The sequence below is a fragment of the Herpailurus yagouaroundi genome, unplaced genomic scaffold (genome assembly GCF_014898765.1).
Source record: "Herpailurus yagouaroundi ecotype Mexico unplaced genomic scaffold, PumYag 161, whole genome shotgun sequence".
Taxonomy (NCBI): Eukaryota; Metazoa; Chordata; class Mammalia; order Carnivora; family Felidae; genus Herpailurus; species Herpailurus yagouaroundi.
Window position 1 is genome coordinate 15,019,178 of NW_024412402.1, and position 20,062 is coordinate 15,039,239.

The following is a 20,062-nucleotide window of genomic DNA, read 5'->3' on the forward strand; positions in this document are numbered from 1 at the left end:
TTTTTTTTTTTTTTTTTTTTTTTTTTTTTTTTTTTTTTTTGTGAAGAGAAATACAGCAGTAAGTGGAAGGAAAGGTAGGACAAATGGAGGAAAGGTAGTGAGAGAGACTGAATGGAGGTAGATTGGGGATGGAGGTGCAGTAGATGATCTTGATTCTCTCTGTCTCTTACTCTCTTGCACACACGTAGGCATGGATGCCCATAAGTGTTTAGCCAACTGTTGGTAAGAGTTGTCTCCCCTGAGGTGTTCTCATGGCAGAAGTTTTGAGGGCAGTGAACAGAGACTGAGTCCTTCCTCTTACGAGATGACTCCTCAGGTACCGACCACTCAGTACCCTGCACACAGCAAAGATCCAAGGGATAATGGCAGAAGAAGAGATTCTCCGACCCTGTGGTACGGTGCTGGGGGCAGAGACACGATCCCTCAGCGGTCGTCTTGTGGAACTCAGAAACACTTTGAAAACCGAACAACCTTCGATTAAGCTCTGGCTCTACCACTTACTGGCTCTGGGGCTCTCGCAAAATCCTGCCCTCTCTGAATGTTTCCTTCCTTAAGAATAGAGATAGCTGTACCTCTTTCGTGGAGGCTGCGAGAATCAAAATGACACAAAATGGAAGAAGGTCTTGGCCCTGTGTGTGGGACACAGTAGATGTCGTTGTGACTGCCAGCCAACAGCAGACTCGGGCTAAACCCGTGAGGAGAGCGGAAGATGAGTTTTGAGCTGCTGGAGAGCTGTGTATAGGTTGGAGAACTTGGTTCGGGTAAGCCACGAACGAGTCCTCAGTGGCCAGGAGAAGTCAGTCCACGTAAACCCCGGCCTTCACTTGCCCAGCTTATTTTCCATTTTGGCGCCAACCCATCTTGTCGCTGTATTTATCTGTTGACCTGGTGTCGTCTGTCTCCTCCACTAGGGCCCTAACTAAGCTCCATGAGAGCAGGGACTGTCTTTGCTTCATTCACTAGTGTGTGCCTGACACATGGGACGTGCTCAGGAAAGATGGGTTAAAGGAGGGGGCGCCTGGGGGCTCAGTCGGTTAAGTGTCCGCCCGACTCTTGATTTTGGCTCAAGTCACGATCTTAAGGTTCCTGGGTTCGAGCCCTGCACTGGGTTCTGTGCTGACCGTGAAGAGCCTGCTTAGGACTCTCTCTTTCCCTCTCTTCTCTCTGCCCCTCCCCCGCGCGCGTGTGTGTGTGCTCTCGCTCGCTCTCTCTCAAAAATAAGTAAATAAACCTTCAAAAAAAAAAAAAAAAGAGAAGATTTGTTTAATGAGTAAACGGACGCATGAGTAACTAAGATGTTTTTGCCAGCCTCTCGCGTTCTATAATCGTGGGATTCTGTGACTATGCTCCAGACGGAGGGCCACGGACTAGCCCCTCTGTACCTGGTAATCGTGTGACGTTTTCATGCTCGTGGTCTGTGGTTAGTGACCGCCCCTCACCTGTTGTTCTCCTTTCTTGGATCCACGTACTCCTATCCTTGGGGGATGGTCTGGTCTTGGACAGACAGCACACATGGCATTTGAATAGGAGGGAGAAGGACCTTATTTTAGGTCTGGGCAGGGAAGCAAGTGGGTGTTCCTGCTTTCCCCTCCCTTCTCTAGTTCCCAGTTTGTAGTTCCTCGCTGGCAGTCCTGGCTCCTTCCGTCGCTGTCAGCAGAACTGTCTGCAGGTGTAACCGTCACCTGCTCAGTGTTTCTCCTACCCCAGCGTTTCTCCTTTCCTGCCCGAGAAAGGGGGATATTAATTATAGCTCAGCAAACGACGCTCACTCTGCTGATGCCATAGTTGGGCTTTAGATGGGGACAACTGGCAGGCAGATGGTAAACCTCATTCCCTCGCTTCCCCCCACTCCTGCCGGGTGAAATCCATCCTCCTGTAGCCAGGGTGAAGAAGGAATGTGAGTGGGTGACAGTTCTGGGGGCTCAAGCAGGGACTCCACTTCCGGCTTGCCCTGCTCTGCATTTTTTTGCCTCCCTCTCACTCCAGGGTTGAGACGCAGTTGGAGGTCAAAATCCGGAGTTCTCTTCTCAGGTTGTTACTGATGAATCCTGTGAGCTCAAGCACCTGTTTGCCGAGACCACTCCCTGCTTTCCCCGAGAGGCGAGAAGCCGTCGTACCGGAAGTCGATACTCCAGCCTTGTTGCAAACCCCTGTCTCAGTGAAAATTTTCTGAGCTATCTCCACCAGTGTATATTTATATAAATTATATGCGTGCACTGCTGTACTAAATGTTTTGCTTATTACAGACGTTTTAAAAGGGTTAGATAAAAAGAAACATAATATATATAAGTTATAATATTTTGCATGAGTAAGTGTTCCTGTCCCTTGATGATGAACAGCCTACTTGGGAGACCAGGGAGGCCGCATCGCATGGGTTTCAGAATCGTGTGCATAACTTGTTCACTGTGCAGATTTCCTGGGCTCTTCTGAGTCGTGTGGACTGGGGTGGGCCTAGGAATTTGCACAGTGAACACATATCCCAAAGTGATTCTGACTTGAGTGGTCTTGAACCTGGCTTTGAGAAATGTGCCCCGTTGCCCAAAGCCTCCTGTTATCCCTGAGCTAGCTAGCATCAAATACACAATTTAACAGTGAATAGTAACAGGACAGGGAGAGCCCAGTGCCCTGTTCCTGGCCTGTGGCATCTCTTTTCAGGGAGCCCCTGGCAGACCCGTGGCTCCCTCAGGGACACTGGTGTCGTGCCTAGCTCCTGTTTTCCCTTATTGGTTGCTCCATAGACCAAGAATCCCCATTCTGCAGCAAGGAGAAAGGTGGGCGGGGTGTGTGTGCATGTGCGTGGGGATATGTAATTAAAATAATCATTACATCTTATCTGTCACCAACTTTCCGGACTGCTCAATGCTTCTTTTCTTCTTATCCTCTGGCGGGTGAGCAACAAACAGTTCACAGCTGGGCTCCCTCCTTCTCTTTGCTATTTCCTAGTCTGAAGGTGAAGGTCTCCCATCAAAATGCAGAGGAAAGCATTGTAACCCTGGTTCAGATGGTCCCAGGATTGGGAGAGGGGCTGAGGGAGTGGACGGTGTCTGAGTACCTCCCCAGAGGTTCCGTGCTGTCAGTGCAGAGCCTGATGTGGGGCTCGATCTCACAAACCATGAGATCGTGACCTGAGGCAAAATCAAGAGTCAGACACTTAGCTGAGCCACCCTGGCGCCCCTCCCTTGTGTCTTTTGTATGTGAACTGGCTGGGTGATTCATGAAGTAGAATTCAACGCCAGACTCAAAACTCTTGAGTTTATGAACATGGCACCACAACAGGTTTGCTTGGGGATCCACAGAGCGACCAGTCTTACCTGTTGAACTCCTTTCTCCCTAGAAGTAAAACACCCATGTTTCCTTTTCTTGGCATCTTAAACAGTGGGTGGACTTGAATCTGGCCAGGAGTGTGTATGTATCAGTTGTCCTTACCAAGTGGCCTGAAGTGGCCCTAAAGAAGAGATTTAAGGAGGCTAATACCCTCTACTCCTTCCTGATTCGTGAATTTCTTCTTCAGTACCTACATCAAATGGTTATCTGCCTCTCGGTGAATAACTTCCATAGTCAGGAGATAAACTGGGGTTTCTCTCAGTAAAGAAACTTAGAATTACAGGAAACTACAGAGAATCTACGCATGTGATGAATAAATCCAAGACTATGAAAAATGCCTGTGTACTTAGTTTGTGGGCATGTGAGGTATTAATTGTCATTGCTACTAATATCTGCTGTTTTGAGAGTTTATTATGTGTTCAGCACTGCACTTTACATGTGCTTAAGAAAGCATGATTAAGAATTCAACCGTAATAGCAGGCCTATAAGGATAGTTGCTGTTTTATTCATTGTCTAGAGAAGGAAATGGAGGCTTAAATTGCCCACTGGCATTCTTTGTAAGTGATCAAGCTGAAATTCATCTCCAGAGATTTAAAAAATATGTTTATTCATTTTTGAAAGATAGAGAGCACAAGCAGGGGTGGGGTGGAGAGAGAGGGGGACACAGAATCCAAAGCAGGCTCCAGGCTCTGAGCTGTCAGCACAGAGCTCGACGCGAGGCTCGGACCCACGAACCGTGAGATCATGATCTGAGCCGAAGTCGGACACTCAACCGACTGAGCCACCCAGGTGCCCGACTCCAGAGATTTTTATTTGCAACCTTTTATGACTTCCCCCTTGAGACAGCATCCATGTGGCTATCAGGACACTTGGGGCCCAGTGCTGAACCTTCTGCTTTTCCTTATGTTGGATGGATCTTCCTTCACCAGCTTCTTGGACCTAATGCTCCAAATGTGGAGTGTGTCAACGAGTTTGTTAGTGAAAGTTATCTCTTGTGAAGCTTCAAGCCGGACGGAACAAGAGACAGATCAACAAGGAGAGTATAGACCCCGGTGATTTTGAATGATACATGTTAAATATGCCTGAGAGCCAAACAGTTGGGGTTGTTTTGAGTATGTTCCTTATGCCTTGTGGATATTGAGAAGTGCTGTAGACTTTTCACCAGCAAGTTATTTATAGGAAAGTTCTAGTACATTTCTGATGCTTTCTTTCAGTTTCACTATTATGCCTAAACCTCAGAATAAAATGGGTCACTCTGACCTCTCTGCGGGTACCAGGTGAAGCCCCTATGGGTACCAGCCTGAGCTGCAAAAAGTTCACCTTCCCTTGGGGTCTCTCCGCTGGGCTCACCAGCACCCTCTGCTGGCAGTGGCTTTGCCGGAGAGGAGAGAGCGGGGCCACCTGAGCCCTCCTCAGTAGTGAGATCAGTGTGAGTCAGCAGGCAGGAGGCAAGGGGAGTGCCCTGGACCCCACTTCTTCTACCCTGGAGGGTAGGACTGTCTAAGCCCAACAACTCCCGCCTCTTAGGACGAGAGGACACTAGGAGAAGGGACCTGCCATTGCAAAGGCAGAGGAGCTGTGGAAATGGGTTTGTCCGTTCTTCTTAGACCCTCTGCTCAGATTCCTCTGGGGCCAGCGGAGTTCTTCCTCGGACATCTATTTCCCTTGGTCCTTCTTTTCTTCCCCACCCCACCCAGCTTCTGTAGCTTAATGGTCTGTTTTTTGTTTTTAATTTTTTTAATGTTTTTTCCATTTCTGAGAGAGAGAGACAGACAGACAGACAGACAGACAGACAGAATCCAAAGCAGGCTCCAGGCTCCGAGCTGTCAGCACAGAGCCCGATGGAGGGCAACCCGAGAGCTGTGAGATCATGACCTGAGCTGAAGTTGGACGCATAACCGACTGAGCCACCCAGGCACCCCTGTGTTTTGTTTTCTGATGTGATTGCGACAGCCCTCCAGGGCGGAGCCTGTATCCCTCAGGGACGTTGGATGGGGAGGGGGTTTACCTAACAGCAGTCTGGAGGGGACAGTAGTCCCTGGAAGCATTCCCCTCCACATTGCCCTTTTTTGTGCCGGCTTTGCGTCTTTTCCCCTGCCTCTGGCCTGAGAATTGGCGGGGATCTACAGCTGTGTCTTTTGGCCCCCGGCTCAGTTAATCCTGTGGCTTCTTCTATGCGCTCACCCTGAATGGCTGTGTGAAAGGCTCCAGAGGGCTTGGCAGCCTGCTGTAGGTCTTTTGTGAAAATTGGTGCAGGTGCAGAAGGAAACCCCCAAAGCAGGAGGTGCAAGCACTTACCTGCCTTGTGCTTTGGTGACCCTTCTCATTTTCTTTTTAAAAACGTTTTTATTTATTTTTGAGAGAGAGAGAGAGAGTGAGCATGGAGGGGCAGAGAGAGAGAGAGAGAGAATCCCATGCAGGCTCTGCACTGTCAGCGCAGAGCCCGACGCGGGGCTTGAACTCACGAACTGTGAGATGGTGACCTGAGCTGAAATCAAGAGTCAGATGCTCAACCGACCGAGCCACCCAGGCGCCCCAACTCTTTTCATTTTCAAAGCACTTGCACAAAGTTGTCATGTGAAAGTCCAGTTTGGGGACCAGCTGCTGGCTGGAGGCCATATCATGAGGCCTGGAGGTGGCAAGGAAGGGCTTGTGTAATCAGAGCGCTGCGAGCTTCACGTGGACACCAAGTGAAGATAGAGGGACATTAGGGGAACTCGTGGAGTTCCCATTGTTCCCAACCCCTGACTGCCCTTAAGACAGTAATTGTGAAGACAGCATTATTTCAGTCAACATTTAGTGACTGTTCCCAGTATGTGTCAGTCACTGGGCTCACATTTAAATTTCACCATTTTGGTGCGCCCGGATGGCTCAGTCAGTTGAGCGTCCGATTTTGACTCAGGTCATGATCTCACGGTTTGTGGGTTCCAGCCTCACGTCAGGCTCTATGCTGACAGCTCAGAGCCTGGAGCCTGCTTTGGATTCTGGTCTCCCTTTCCCTGTGTCCCTCCCCCACTCATACTCTGTCTTTCTCTCTCTCTCTCAAAAATAAACAAACACTGAAAAACATTTTAAAAATGTCTCCATTTTGCTATGAAACAGTAGTCCTCTTATCTCCATTTTAGAGTTTACAAAACTAAGGCTTAGAGAGGTTTTGTAATTCGCATAAGATCACACAGCTGTTTTAAAAAAATGTTTATTTTGAGAGAGGGCGTCCATGCATGTGAGTGTGGGGGGAGCAGAGAGTGGGAGAGAGAGAGAGATAGAATCCCAAACAGGCTCTGCGCGCCTCCCTTGGGGCTCGAACCCACAAACCAGGAGATCATGACCTAAGCTGAAACCGAGAGTCTGACGCTCAACTGGCTGAGCCACCCAGGCACTCTGAGATCACGCAACCCTTATACGATGGGCTGGAATCTGAATCTAGGCAACTTGACTGTAGAGTTCAACTGCTATGCAATGCTGCCCTGTCCAGCTCTAGAGGCTAATGCTGAGGGGGTAGCATTTATATTCCTGTTGCTTGTGAGGCCTCAGGAATTGCTAGTGGCTGAGGGGGGCGGGCCTCCCTCCCCTTTGTCTATCTTGTTTTACCCTGAGGAACTCAGATGCAGAAGGGCACCGATACCGGCAAAGACACTCAGTATTGCACAGAGTACGAGTTTCCCTAAGCTGGCATCGTCCCTTTGTCTCGCCCGGAGTACTTGCACTCAAATAGGCCTGTTTCTCTCCTCTTGACTTCATTTTATTTATTTATTTATTTATTTATTTATTTATTTATTTATTTATTTATTTATTTAGAGAGACAGAGAGCGAGCAAGCACAAGCAGGGGACGGGGCAGAGAGAAGAGAGACAGAATCCCAAGCAGGCTCCGCGCCATCACCGCAGAGCCCGATGCAGAGCTTGAACTCAGGAACTGTGAGACCATGACCTGAGCTGCATGCTTAACCACCTGGGCCGCCCAGGTACCCACCCCTCTCCTCTTGACTTCAGAGCTGAGGGTGCTGTCTTCTAGGTGACTGGTCCCAAAGCTACGTCTACTTCCTTTCCTCCTGGAACCTGAACCTTAACCCTTACCACCCACCTCACTCGCTCCAGTCCTGCCTGCTTGAGCAACCTCCTCCAGCCCACACCCCCACAACACCGGGGCGGGCCATCGCCAGGGATCAGGCCCGCTTGGCAAGACCATTCTAGACTTGAACTTTGCAGTGTTAGCTGCCGTCTCTCTAGTTTCCTCATGCTGGGCAGTTCTGTCCATCCATAGCTCCTCACAGATGCTTTGGTCATATCCTCTCGGAACTTCCCACTTTGAGTTTTTAATTTCTCGGTCTCCTTTCTCCTCCCACCTCCAACCTGATCAGTTTCCCTGATTTTCTTTGTCAGTCTTTCCTCCCCTTCTTTATTTTGTTCGGACTCTTTTTTACTGTTCTTTGATGATTTTTTTTCCCCAAACTCCCCCGTATGTCCCCCTTAATGTCCGCTGCCATTCAGTATTACTTGCAAGTGTCTCTGGTGGTAGTTCTTGTCCTTGTTCCTTTTCTGCCCTTTTGCTTATTCTAATGACTGTCTCACCGCCCCCCCCCCCCCGTCTTTATTCATCTAAAAATGCAGGTGGGATTGTTTTCTGTCCAGTCTACCTCTGCCATCGTCAGCTCTGAAGACTTAAAATTTCATGTCTGGGTGGGGGGAAAGGTCACATGGATTAGGGCAAGGAGCAAACCACTGAATAATACTGAAAAAAAAAATCTAACACTTAAGACACAGTTTGTTTTTTTTTTTTAATTTTTTTTTTTCAACGTTTTTTATTTATTTTTTTGGGACAGAGAGAGACAGAGCCTGAACGGGGGAGGGGCAGAGAGAGAGGGAGACACAGAATCGGAAACAGGCTCCAGGCTCCGAGCCATCAGCCCAGAGCCCGACGCGGGGCTCGAACCCACGGACCGCGAGATCGCGACCTGAGCTGAAGTCGGACGCTCAACCGACTGCGCCACCCAGGCGCCCCTAAGACACAGTTTTAAGCCCTCTAGCATGTTATCTGCATATAGTCTATGAGTTGAGTAACATCATCTCTGCCTTACGGATGAGGAATGAGGGCACAGAGGCTAAGCAACCAGCCTGAGGGTCACACAGATGGTGGGCAGTTGAGGCAGAATTGCAACCTGCGCAGAATAGCTGAAGAGGCATGCTCGTCAGCACACTCGACTGCCTCTCTCCAGAGTTGATGGTTAACCAGCAAAAGATGAGAAGTCACCTTCTGGTCCCTGAATCCAACATGCACAGTCATGGGAACACACACGCTGCCCTTTTCCCCTTCATCTCCCTCTCTTTCTCCCTTCCTCTTTCTTTTTCTGTCTCTTCTCTTGAGAGAAGCTGTCATTTTCTGTGCTCACAGAGCAAAGACATCAAGTGACCTCTCAAGGTCTTCATGTTTGTGATCTCCTGTAGTTTGTGAACCTCTCCCTGTTTCCTCACCATCTTTTCTGTTGAAAGTCAGACTGTCGGGGGGGCACCTGGGTGGCTCAGTTGGTTAAGCGTCGGACTTCAGCCTGGGTCATGATCTCACAGCTTGTGGATTCGAGCCCCGCATTGGGCTGTGTGCTGACAGCTCAGAGCCTAGAACCTGCTTCGGATTCTGTGTCTCCCTCTGTCTCTGCCCCTCCCCCACTCACACTCTGTCTCTCTCAAATAAATATTAAAAATAAAAAATAAAGTCAGACTGCAGGGAGGAGTCGTACCTTTTTGGCTAAGGTGTCTGACCCACGTTTGTGGTCAAGCTGCACATTGGATAAGCAGTGCAAATATGGCTGCACCACTGCCCATTGCTCAGAGAACTACACATCCCATGGTGCAGCAGGAGGACACTGGTCTGACCAGGGTTTGAAACTGGCTTGCTTGGCTTCCTTGTGCCCTGCCCACCAATAGGCAGCTGCTTTAGAGGAGGCTCTTCCTAAAGAAGCAGGTGCAGTGTCCAGCCTCTGAGCTGTCTTTAGGGAACTGGGTGCCTGTTCATCCCAGGACACCCTACCCATCCTCCACCAAAACTCACTCTAGCCTCTTTTCAGGTATCTGGGGTTTTTTTGTTGTTGTTATTTGTTTTTCTTCCTTAATTTGTTACATAAGTATAGTGATTAAGGAGTTAGAATATAATACCTAGGGTAAAGTCATTAGTACAAATAATTCCCCTGGAGAGAAAATGATGTAATGATATGGTAAAGAGCTTCCCATCCATCTCTCTGTCTCTCTCTCTGTCTCTCTGTCTCTCTCTCTCTCTCTATCCATCTTTCTGTCTTATTACTAAATAGGAGGTCAAATGGAGCGCAGTGAACTTGCAGAAGAGGGAGCTTCTGGTCTCTAGCTCAAAGAGCAAACGAATAGACTAGAGGAGTTACTTCTCCCAGAAGAAATTATTAGATGGATTCCTTTCTGGTTAGCAGAAGTGTGGATGGTTAGCAGAAGTGTGGATGCAGTGTGGATGTTGATCCACTGCATCGGTTTTCCTTTCTTTTTCCCCTTTCAGTGTCATTTTCTTTCTTCCCTTCTGGAATTATCTTTGGACTCTGGGACATACTTCTTCCCTCCTTTCTCATTGAAACCAAGCATTATCCCCTACCTCCTTCTGTGCCCCATCTCCTGCATTATCTGTTCTATAGCTAACAGCTCTCTTCCTGCTGCTTTGAGTCCAGGACATATAAATTGCTTTGTAAAAACATGGCTGCTTCTGGCTGAGCAGCCCTCTGAAATGCTGTCTGCTGTGTTCAGTATCCGGGGCTGTGTGACGGTCGGTTGCCATTAAGAACCGAGGAGGTACATGTGTTTGGTCATTTGGGACACTGGGCGGGGTCCTGTTAACACGGGTCTGATTTCTGCATGATTTTGATGAAACAGAACATCCTCCTTCGTGGGCACCAGCCTTCTGCTCTCCATCTGTCTGTGCATTTGACTGTCAGCCCAGGAACAGAGAGGACCGCAGGCCAGAGCGATAGCCAGAAGGAACATTACAGGCCTCTGAGCAGAGATGATTCGTGCGGAACCAGCGCAGCCCGCACGCTTTTGGCTTTTTTTGTGCAGGTTATGATAGAATACCTTTAGTGCTGTCCTAGCAGCGCCCCGTACCCTTTCCCAGTTGATTGTATCTATGACCATGGGGCAGTGAGCTAAAGAAAACCAATCCATCGGCCCAGATGGTGTCCCACTACTTTTACTCCTGTCCTTTTTCATTTCGCTGTATGGAACTTTCATGCCCCTTGGCTAATAGAGTGAGATGGGATGGGATAGGCAAGGGATACATGATATATTCAGTGATGATCGTGACTGGAACCAGGAACATATCCCCCCACCTTCATTTTAATCTTGGTAATTGACCAGTTTGGTCAGATGGCTTAGTCTACTCTGCTACCTAAATAAAGTGAACGTGAGTAACTGATTCTTTTTAAAGGCAATTTCCACTGGACACAGGAGGTTTTTTTTTTTTTTTTTTTTTTAATTTACATCCAAGTTAGTTAGCATATAGTGTAATGATTTCAGGAGTAGAATCCAGTGATTCATCCCCTACATGTAACACTCAGTGCTCATCCCAAGTGTCTTTCTTAATGCTCCTTACCCATTTAGCCCAGCCCCCCAGCACAATCCCTTCAGCAACCCTCTGTTTTCTGTATTTAAGAGTCTCTTATGTTTTGTCCCTCTCCCTGTTTCTATATTATTTTTGCTTCTCTTCCCTTATGTTCATCTGTTTTGTGCCTTAAATGTCACATATGAGTGAAGTCGTATGATTTTTGTCTCTCTCTGACTAATTTCACTTAGCATAATACCCTCTAGTTCCATCCACGTTGTTGCAAATAGAAAGATTTCATTCTTTTAGATTGCCGAGTAATACTCCACTGTATATATGGGGCGCCTGGATGGCTCAGTCGGTTAAATGTCTGACTCTTGATTTCAGCTCAGGTCATGATCTCATGTTATGTGGGTTCGAGGCCTGCATTGGGTTCTACACTGACAGCGTGGAGCCTGCTTAGGATGCTCTCTCTCTCTTTCTCTCTTTGTCTCTCTCTCTCTCTCTTTCCCCCTCTTCCTCTCTCTCCCCTCTTCTCTCTCTGTCCCTCCCCTGCTTGTGCTCTCTCTAAACAATAAATAAACTTAAGAAAAATACTCCATTGTATATATATACCACATCTTCTTTATCCATTCATCAGTGGATGGACATTTGGGCTTTTTCCATACTTTGACTATTGTTGATAATGTTGCTATAAACATTGGGGTGCATGTGCCCCTTTGAAACAGCACACCTGTATCCCTTGGATAAATACCTAGTAATGCAATTGCTGGGACGTAGGTAGTTCTATTTTTAATTTTTTGAGGTACTTCCATACTGTTTTCCAGAGTGGCTGCCCCAGTTTGCATTCCCACCAGCAGTGCAAAAGGGATCCTCTTTCTCCGCATCCTCGCCAACATCTGTTGTTGCCTGAGTTGTTAACGTTAGCCATGCTGACAGGTGTGAGGTGGTATCTCATTGTGGTTTTGATGTGTATTTCCCTGATGATGAGTGATGTTGAACATTTTTCCTGTGTCGGTTGGCCATCTGGATGTCTTCTTTTGAAAAGTGTCTATTCATGTCTTTTGCCCATTTCTTCACTGCATTACTTGTTTCTTTGGGTGTTGAGTTTGATAAGTTCTTTATAGATTTTGGATCTAAGCCTTTATGCAAATATCTTCTCCCATTCTGTCAGTTGCCTTTTAGTTTTGCTGATTGTTTCCCTCCCGGTGCAGAAGTTTTTAAAAAAAAAATTTTTTTTAACGTTTATTTATTTTTGAGACAGAGAGAGATAGAGCATGAATGGGGGAGGGTCAGAGAGAGAGGGAGACACAGAATCTGAAACAGGCTCCAGGCTTTGAGCAGTCAGCACAGAGCCCGATGCGGGGCTCGAACTCACGGACCGCGAGATCATGACCTGAGCCGAAGTCGGACGCTCAACCGACTGAGCCACCCAGGCGCCCCAGAAGTTTTTATCTTGATGAGGTCCCAGTAGTTCATTTTTGCTTTCGTTTCCCTTGCCTCCAGAGACCTGTGGAGTAAGAAGTTGCAGCCGAAGTCGAAGAGGTGTTTGCCTGCTTTCTCCTCAAGGATTTTGATGGCTTCCTGTCTTACATTTAGATCTTTCCTCCATATTGAGCTTCTTTCTGTGTATGGTGTAAGAAAGTGGTCCAGGTTCATTTTTTTGCATGTCGCTGTCCAGTTTTCTCAACATCGTTTGCCGAAGAGACTGTCTTTATTCCATTGGATATTCTTTTCTGCTTTGTCAATGATTGGTTGGCTATACGTCGTGGGTCCAGTTCTGGACCACGATTCAGTTCCATTGATCTAAGTGTCTGTTTCTGTCCTAGTACCATTGGACACAGGAGATTTGCTTAATGTGTATACACCAACCTCTGGATATGCCCAAGATTTTGTCCCCCTAATGTTTGAGAATGCATTTTCTTACAATTTGCCATCCTCAGGGGAAAACAGGCGGGGGGTTGGGGGCGGGGAGTGTCCCAAAAGGAAATCTTAAATTAATCGAGGTTTTATATTCTCTGAGTCTGTGGTAATGGCAGCAAGAGTTGGGGACAGATGGAGGACGGAAGGATGAAGGGGTGGGAAATTTGGTAGCATGGCATTTAGCGTTTAGCGGAAAGATGTTTGGTGTCAGCGAACACAGGTTTGGAGCCCAGCTCTGCTATGCCGGCCGTGTGACCTGGGGCAAGTCACGGAAAGTCTCTGAATCCTAGTTTAATTATCTCTGAACTGGAGAAAACAATACTTACCTCACAGGCTTCCTCGGAGTGTCAGATGAGGCAGCAGATTTGGAACCGCATTCGAGCACCTTACAAATGGGAGTTGTTAACTCTTACTGTTCTGTCATTAAGCCAGACTCACAAAGGCTGTGTTAAAGTGGAATTGTTTGTGGGATGGTTGGTGTTGTCGTTCTTTCGTTCTTTCGGGAAAACTCTTTTCCTGCTCTGTGTGGGTCCCCCTGAGTGCTCAGTTTTGTTGTGAAGCCAGGCTTGACCAGCAGCAGAGGTAAGAGAAAAGAATGAAGGGTGAGGGAGGCAGGAATGGATGAGCGATCACAGGTTCCTTGCCTGCCTTTTTTATTCTCTTCTATTTTAATCTCTCTCTTTAACCCTGGCTCTGCTGGATTGTTCTATGCTCTGGAAGCTGGTTTGGGAGGGGGTACGTGAAGGGGCTTATATCTTGGGGTCTCACCCTTTCTGAGGGATGAGTCTATCTGGAATCTGGAAAGGAGTGTTGGCAGGCCTTTCTTTGACCCTTTTGCTCTTTTCCGGGTCTTTGTTTGTTTTCTCATCCGTAAAATGGAGCCGCAGCTTCCACCTTAACACTTTGCAGGTCTGAAACCAGAAGCATAAAGCAATCAGTGTGCTTAACAGCCAGCCCAGGTTAGCACTGTTGGAAGATCTGGCAGAGCTGAGGATATTGATCTGCCTTTCCATAGGTTATTGGCTTTGATTGGGAGAATATCTCTAAAGACAGGGCGGGAAGGTCAGTGGTTCAGGAGAGCACACACCTCCCTTCTTGGCTGCCTCCGAGGAGCCCTGCTCTTTTGTGTTTATCCGGGCGCCAGCATGAGCAAATACACACAGTGAACACCCACACCGTGTTTTATTTAAGTAGAGGCTTTGCTGTTTCCTTGAAACGTGAGCGGCCTCTTCCCCTCTTCCCTCTAGGGCCTGGGGTGCTCCGATCCCTTTCCCTGGCGGCCTCTGGCCGACACAGCCTATCCGAGGTTGCCGGAGGAAAATGGGCCAGAGAGGAAGCTGTAGTCACTGCAAGCAGAGCGGCCTGTCCCCGCTGGGCAGGAAACCTACAGTGATGAATGGGGCCGGATGAAGTCATCCTGCTCCTCCAATCAGGCTGCTCCGAGAGAGCCAGGGGCCTCTGCAGATCCAGCCCGGCTGCCGGCTGCTCTCATGTACCTTTAGACAGAGGCTGTGAGTCTCTGGGAGTGGAGTGGGGGGGTGTGAACCGCCCGCTCCTGGCTCCTGTGTAGGCCTCAGTCAGTCTGAATGTTATTGCAAGGTGAGTGGCTTCACCCGGCAGATTCCTCTCCCTCTGCATTCTCGACCTTGCCGCGCAGGGCTCCGGCTTGAGCCTCCGGCACCTCCTTGCACAGCACCTCCTGCTTCCATCTGAGTGCCTGTACCTCCTTGAGGTTCTCACACCCGCCCCCACGGGCCCCCGGCCTCCTCCCTACCTGCTACCCCCAGCACTTGCTCAGCACCCGCCAGCTGGCCTCTGCCCACACGCTCCGCTCTTCCTGACCTGTGGGTACCAGTTGGCCGGGTGATGGGAGGGCAGGGCCTCCACCTCTGTGCGCTCTCCCCCAGCAGGGGGAGCCCTGGGAGACCCACACTTGCCTCCTGGGAAGAAGTACCAGGCAAGGGGAGACGCCCCCTGACTCAGCCTGATGTGAGCATCTGTGGGAACCCAGGCAGCACCCCCCCCCCCACAACCCCAACTTGCTGGGGACCCCGAGCCTCTTTCCTGTCTCCCCTCCCTTCCCCCACCCCCAGTAGAGGACATCCCAGGGGGCCAGAGAACCGAAATTGGTCTCTTACTTTCCCTGCCCTTCCAGAGGGGTGGTTTGTTCTTTCCGGGTGGACATTTGTGACTCTGCCTTTTTTCTCTGGACGGGGCCACTGCTCCTTAGGCCAAGCAGAGATCATGGAGCCGGCTGATATGGCGACAGCAAAGGTAGGATGGAAATGCTGCCGGCCGCACTGTGCGTAAGTGGCTTCGCTTGGCGAGTTCTGCCTTTGGTTCACTTTTCTCTCCCCTCCTGTCCCTCAGCTCACCACTCCTAAGTGTCCGGGGGCTGGGTCAGAGCGGAGGGAAATGACCCCCGAGCATGAAGCTCAGGAGAGGGGAGGGAGGGCTGGGTCTGACAGAGCGCACTCCTCACCTTTCCGTGCCCAGAAGTCTGAGCAGGTGGTGGTGGGGGCGGGGGGGGGGTTGGTCTCTAGCTCTGTCTGGGCTGATCTGTGTCTTTCTCATTAGCTCTCCCTCCTTATCCCGTCTCTCTTTAGTCACTCCCTCCTTTATGGTCTCTCTCTCTCACGCCACAATGCTCTCTTCATCCATTTGTGCCTCCCTACCCTTCCTTCCCACCTTCTGTCTGCTTCCCTTTTCCCTCCTCTGTTGTATAAGGAATGGGTGGGGTCGTCGTGGGCTGGACAGTCTTGAGAGCAGAGACTGCCTCTCATTCTGCAGCAGACGATGGCCTTGGGATTGGCGGGGAGTTGGTCTCTGAGTGGCAGGTGCTGCTGCTGTCCCCTCCCACCGCTCATCTGATGCCCCAATGGAAGTGTGGGTCTGGGCCCCTCCAGGGAATGTGCCCGGGTGCTCTCGCCCAGACCCTGCAGGCTCACTAGAGGGCGTTCCTGAGACGAGTTTCTAATCCCTCCTGAGTCCTGCTTGCAGTTTGGAATTTGCAGTGCCTGTGCATTTTCCCAGACGAGGAAGGAACTGGAGCCATTGGGAGTGGATGGGGGAACCTAAGGAGGCCAAGTCTGCAAGCCCCAACCCCAGTACCTTTATGCAGGGAGAGACCTAATGTCCTTCTAGAATATCTCAGCCCTTGGACAGGCTTGGGGGGGGGGGGTTCGTTTTTGGCTAGATGGCAGGGTCTCCTTTGTTTCAGAGATGAAAGACTGAACAGGATTCAGACTTTTGGAACAGGTTGGGTACCCCGTGTGTACATGGAAGAGAGAAGGAGGTTGGAGGCCCAAGCAGCGAGGGTGCTGTGGGCAGTAATGTGTTCTGGTGGTGAGGACATGTCCCCGCGAATCACAGATCTGAGCTGCTGGTGCCTTTCTCCTACTCCTGCATGCGGTGTGATCTGCTCCGAGTTACTTCCCCTCTCTGGGCTTTCGTTTTCTAGTCTGCAAAATTACACACAACTGTTGTTTTAACCAGCTTAGATTTGTCAAATACTTTGTTTTCTGTGAAGAAAGGAGCTGGGGAGCACACAACTAAATGAGAACAGGCCTCCCTGGACTGCCTCCCTCCCCTGTCCCCGCTTCCCCTCTCTTTCCCCTCCTTCCTCAAACATCCTGGTACCCACATTAAGCACGGTTGGTGCAAGATGCCCTCCCCACTTCGCAGCGAGCACAGAGGCAGCCAGGGGGAGCAGCCCTGTGTTTGGATCCAAAACCCGGTTTGCTCCAAGCAGTTTGTTTTGTGGTTGTAATGCTACTGTTGGTGATGTCAGGTGTCATCTGTCACCAGGCTTCCGTCTCACGAACCTCCCAGTCAACTAGCTCATGAAGTTGTAAGTGGTTGGGGATCAACCGGTTGGCCCTCAAGGGTGGGTGGTGGCCTGTGCTGGGGGGAAAGGTGTGGTTTGCAGGGATTGGAGAGTTATTCTGCGGTTAATTAGGAGGGGTATGTTTATGTTTGCAGCTGCATCTGGAGGTAGAAACAGAGGCAGCTCCATTTTTCTTAGTCTCTTACCATCCGCTAACCAAGATTGCAGATTGTCCACGGAGGGGGACAATCAGGTCTTGGGAGCCGGACCATTCCTGAGGCTGGCGTCTTCTTTCAGGACCTCAAAGAATGAACCTGATTGGCCGTGGAGACAGATGCCTTTAACCCCAGAGCTGTGATTCTCTTTCTTTAACCTTCTCTACCCCAGACCCTTTGGAGGGAGTTTAGTTCAGGTATTTCCAGTCTGGGCCCACGGACCACTGAGGTCCTTAGGAGAGGGTCTGTGAGCTCTATCGTTTGTAGGCAGAATTTTATATTTCTCTGCATTTTTCTGGGAAGAGTACCTGTGGCTCTCCGTAGGTCCCCAGAAGGATTATAAGTCACAAATATTTAAGAAACTTTACCTGATGAAGATGCTCCTGCAAAGAGCCTGTTTGCATTTTACAGCCTAGGTACAAAGAGAGCCTATGTATTGTGGCAGATGTACCGAATCTCTGATACTATCTAAATGCAGCGGAGCTGTTGAGTAAAAATTCACGTCGTGACTCACTGGTACGTCATTTATATATGACTCGGATGTTGTTTCCTTAATATATCATTTTACTTGTGTGTATTGCTAAATACATGTAAATGCATCTGTCTTACCCTGTCCCCTTCAGTTCTCAGGTACTGTTCCCAGGATTTCCCTTAGCCCCAACTATACTGGGTTCAGTTACTCCAGAATGAAAGAGCTTTTGGTTTGGATGTGTGATCACTCTGGACGACAGCACTGCCTATTTAGACCATGTTCAGTTCCTGGAGGAAGGCTGTTGGAGGCATGATTTCATCTCCTGGAGTCTGGAGTTTGAGGCTCTGTTATTGCATTGCCATGGTACTATTTTTTTTTTTTTTTTTTAAGGTTGTAATTTCAGCGCGGGGCCGTCTGATGTCTTGACGTGACTGTGTTAAGATATGTAGATAGTAAATTGCACCCTGAGAGTTCTCGTTTCAACCGTGAGAAAAGAGGTTGGTAGGCATTCGTCAGTACGTTCGTTCAAGGAATGTTTATTAAATGCGTTATTTGCCAGCAAAGATTTCACTATGGAGGTTGTAATTGGATTGCACATGATCACCGTGAACAGTTTGTTCACGGGTTCTTGGGGGAGACAGATGAGTAAACATTATGAAACATTATGACGGTACAAGGTAACAGGGGTTGTAACAGAAGTTCAAGTCAGCAGGGAAGCGCAAAAGAACTATTTGATGTTGGCCTAGGCAGGCAGGAGGGCTTTCTAAAGGAAGCGACATTTGATCTGAGACCTGAAGTGTCAGCGGGAGCTTAGCAGGTGGACAAGAGAAGAGAGGTGGTATTATAAACTGGAGTTGGACATATCATACGCTGGTGCTGCCACTTTCTGGCTCTGCGAACTTGAGCGGGTTATCTTGGCCTGTCCTCGTCCCCGAGTCCTCATTTGTAAACGAGGGTGATACCCATCAACCCTGCAGGATTGTCGTGAGGATTAGGTGAGATAATGCCTGGCTCACCATAGCTGCTCGCTGAACGGTAGCTAGGCAAGAGGAGACAGCGTGCCCAGGGCAAAGCCCAGGACACTGCAAACAGTTTGGCATGATCAGGGCTTAGGAGCACGTGGACCCCAGGCGGCAGATGATGGAACTAGACATAGGGATTGACATCCCATGACAGCCTTGCACATTACTGAGATTATGTAGATACTGGGAACAATCGAAATATCTTAGGATAGCATCAGATTTGCTTTTGAAAAAGTACTCTCTGGGGTGCCTGGGTGGCTCAGTCAGCTAAGCGTCCTACTCTTGAATTCGGCTCAGGTCATGGTCTCACGGTTTGTGAGTTCGAGCCCTGCATTGGGCTGTGTGCTGACAGTACAGAGCCTGCTTTGGATTCTCCCCCGCCCCCATCCCTACCCCGCTTCATTGTGCGTGCGTGTGCTCTCTCTCTCTCTCAAAATAAATAAACTTAAAAAAAAAAAAGTACTCTCTGGCTACAAGGCAGACAGATAATTGATCATTTCCTCATTTTGTGCCATCTCAGATTCTTTGTTTTGTTTTACATGTCTGTCTTCCCCAACTAGACCGTAAACTTTTTTTTTTTAAGGGCAGGGCTAGTGTGATTTTGCTTTTTAAGCCACAACCCGCCCCCCCCCCACGCCTATTATATTACCAAGTAATATAATAGGGGCTCAATAAATAATTTGGTAAATGAACAAATAGGAGAGGAGGGGTAGGCATAACGCCATACCTAACGATGAGAATTTAAAGGCACGTATAAAACTGAAAGCAAGATACAAACTCAGAGTTGTTCAGGGAGCTAGAACGGACAGGCCTTTGTATCTAGTTCAGTGGGAGGTGGAAGAGGAGTATAGGGTGAATTCCAGGTGTCTGACTGGGCGACTTTGTAGTTGGTGCCGTTCACTGAAGCAGGCGCAGGAGGTCAGAGGGAGCAGCAGGTTTAGAGGGGCAGTGAGAAGTTGCATTTATTCAGGCTGGCTTTGAGGTGCCCTTGGGACATCTAGGTGACGGTGTTCGGAACAGTTGGAAATTGGTGTCCGAGGTCAGGAGAGTGGCAGTAGTTGTTCTCGTATACTTGGGAGGCACAGGCGTATCTCCAAGGCTTTGTTAGAGCATTCGAGAGTAGATCGGGTCATGATAAGAAAAAAGTCTTACAATGTTGTGGGGATGGATGTTGACGAAGCTTACTGTGATCATTTCACCGTGTGTACAAATAATGAACCGTTATGTTCTATACCTGAAACTAATAGGATGTGACATGCCAATTAATATGTCACTAAGCCCCCCTGGGTTAGGAACCTCTGGGATGCAGGTGACCACAGGGCTGCAGGGTGCAGGCTGCAGCCCTGCAGGGCTCCCAGACCACAGGGCTCCCTGAAGACAGGGAGTTGACTGAAGAAGGCTTTCAGATCCCCCTTCCCAGCAGTTAGGAGCCATAGCCTCTCCTTAGAGTGGAATGTGAGGTCCCAGAACTCAGCAGCCCTTCCTCGGGGCGGGGAGTGGGGGACACTGGGGGTCTGAGCTTGTGTGTCGGGTAGAGAAGTTGAAAAAAGTTGGTGGACCGACACAGAATCGCCACATGTCTTACCTATGGAAGGTAACAAAACTGAAATAGAAAACGTCCACCACCACTGTTTAAAGAATATTTTAATACAAATTTTTTTAAATGTTTATTTATTTTGAGAGAGAGAGCAAGAGAGAGAGGGAGAACACAAGCAGGGGAGGGGCAAGGAGAG

The 20,062-nt window shown here is 49.0% G+C and overlaps 1 protein-coding gene across 14 annotated transcripts in view; it reads left to right on the plus strand.

The window, feature by feature from the left end:
- Window positions 1–20,062, plus strand: part of GRAMD1B (GRAM domain containing 1B) — a 246,331-nt gene that overhangs the window by 118,639 nt on the left and 107,630 nt on the right. Inside the window, exons 1-2 of one of the 14 annotated variants that reach the window (XM_040483361.1) lie at window positions 14,277–14,393; window positions 15,025–15,100. The exons of 12 other annotated variants lie outside the window; for them this stretch is intronic. In XM_040483361.1, coding sequence (XP_040339295.1) covers window positions 14,381–14,393; window positions 15,025–15,100 — 89 coding nt within the window. In that variant the 5' untranslated portion in view covers window positions 14,277–14,380. Of the gene's footprint in view, window positions 1–14,276; window positions 14,394–15,024; window positions 15,101–20,062 lie in introns of those variants that run through there. One more of the 14 variants, XM_040483364.1, reaches the window with a different exon arrangement.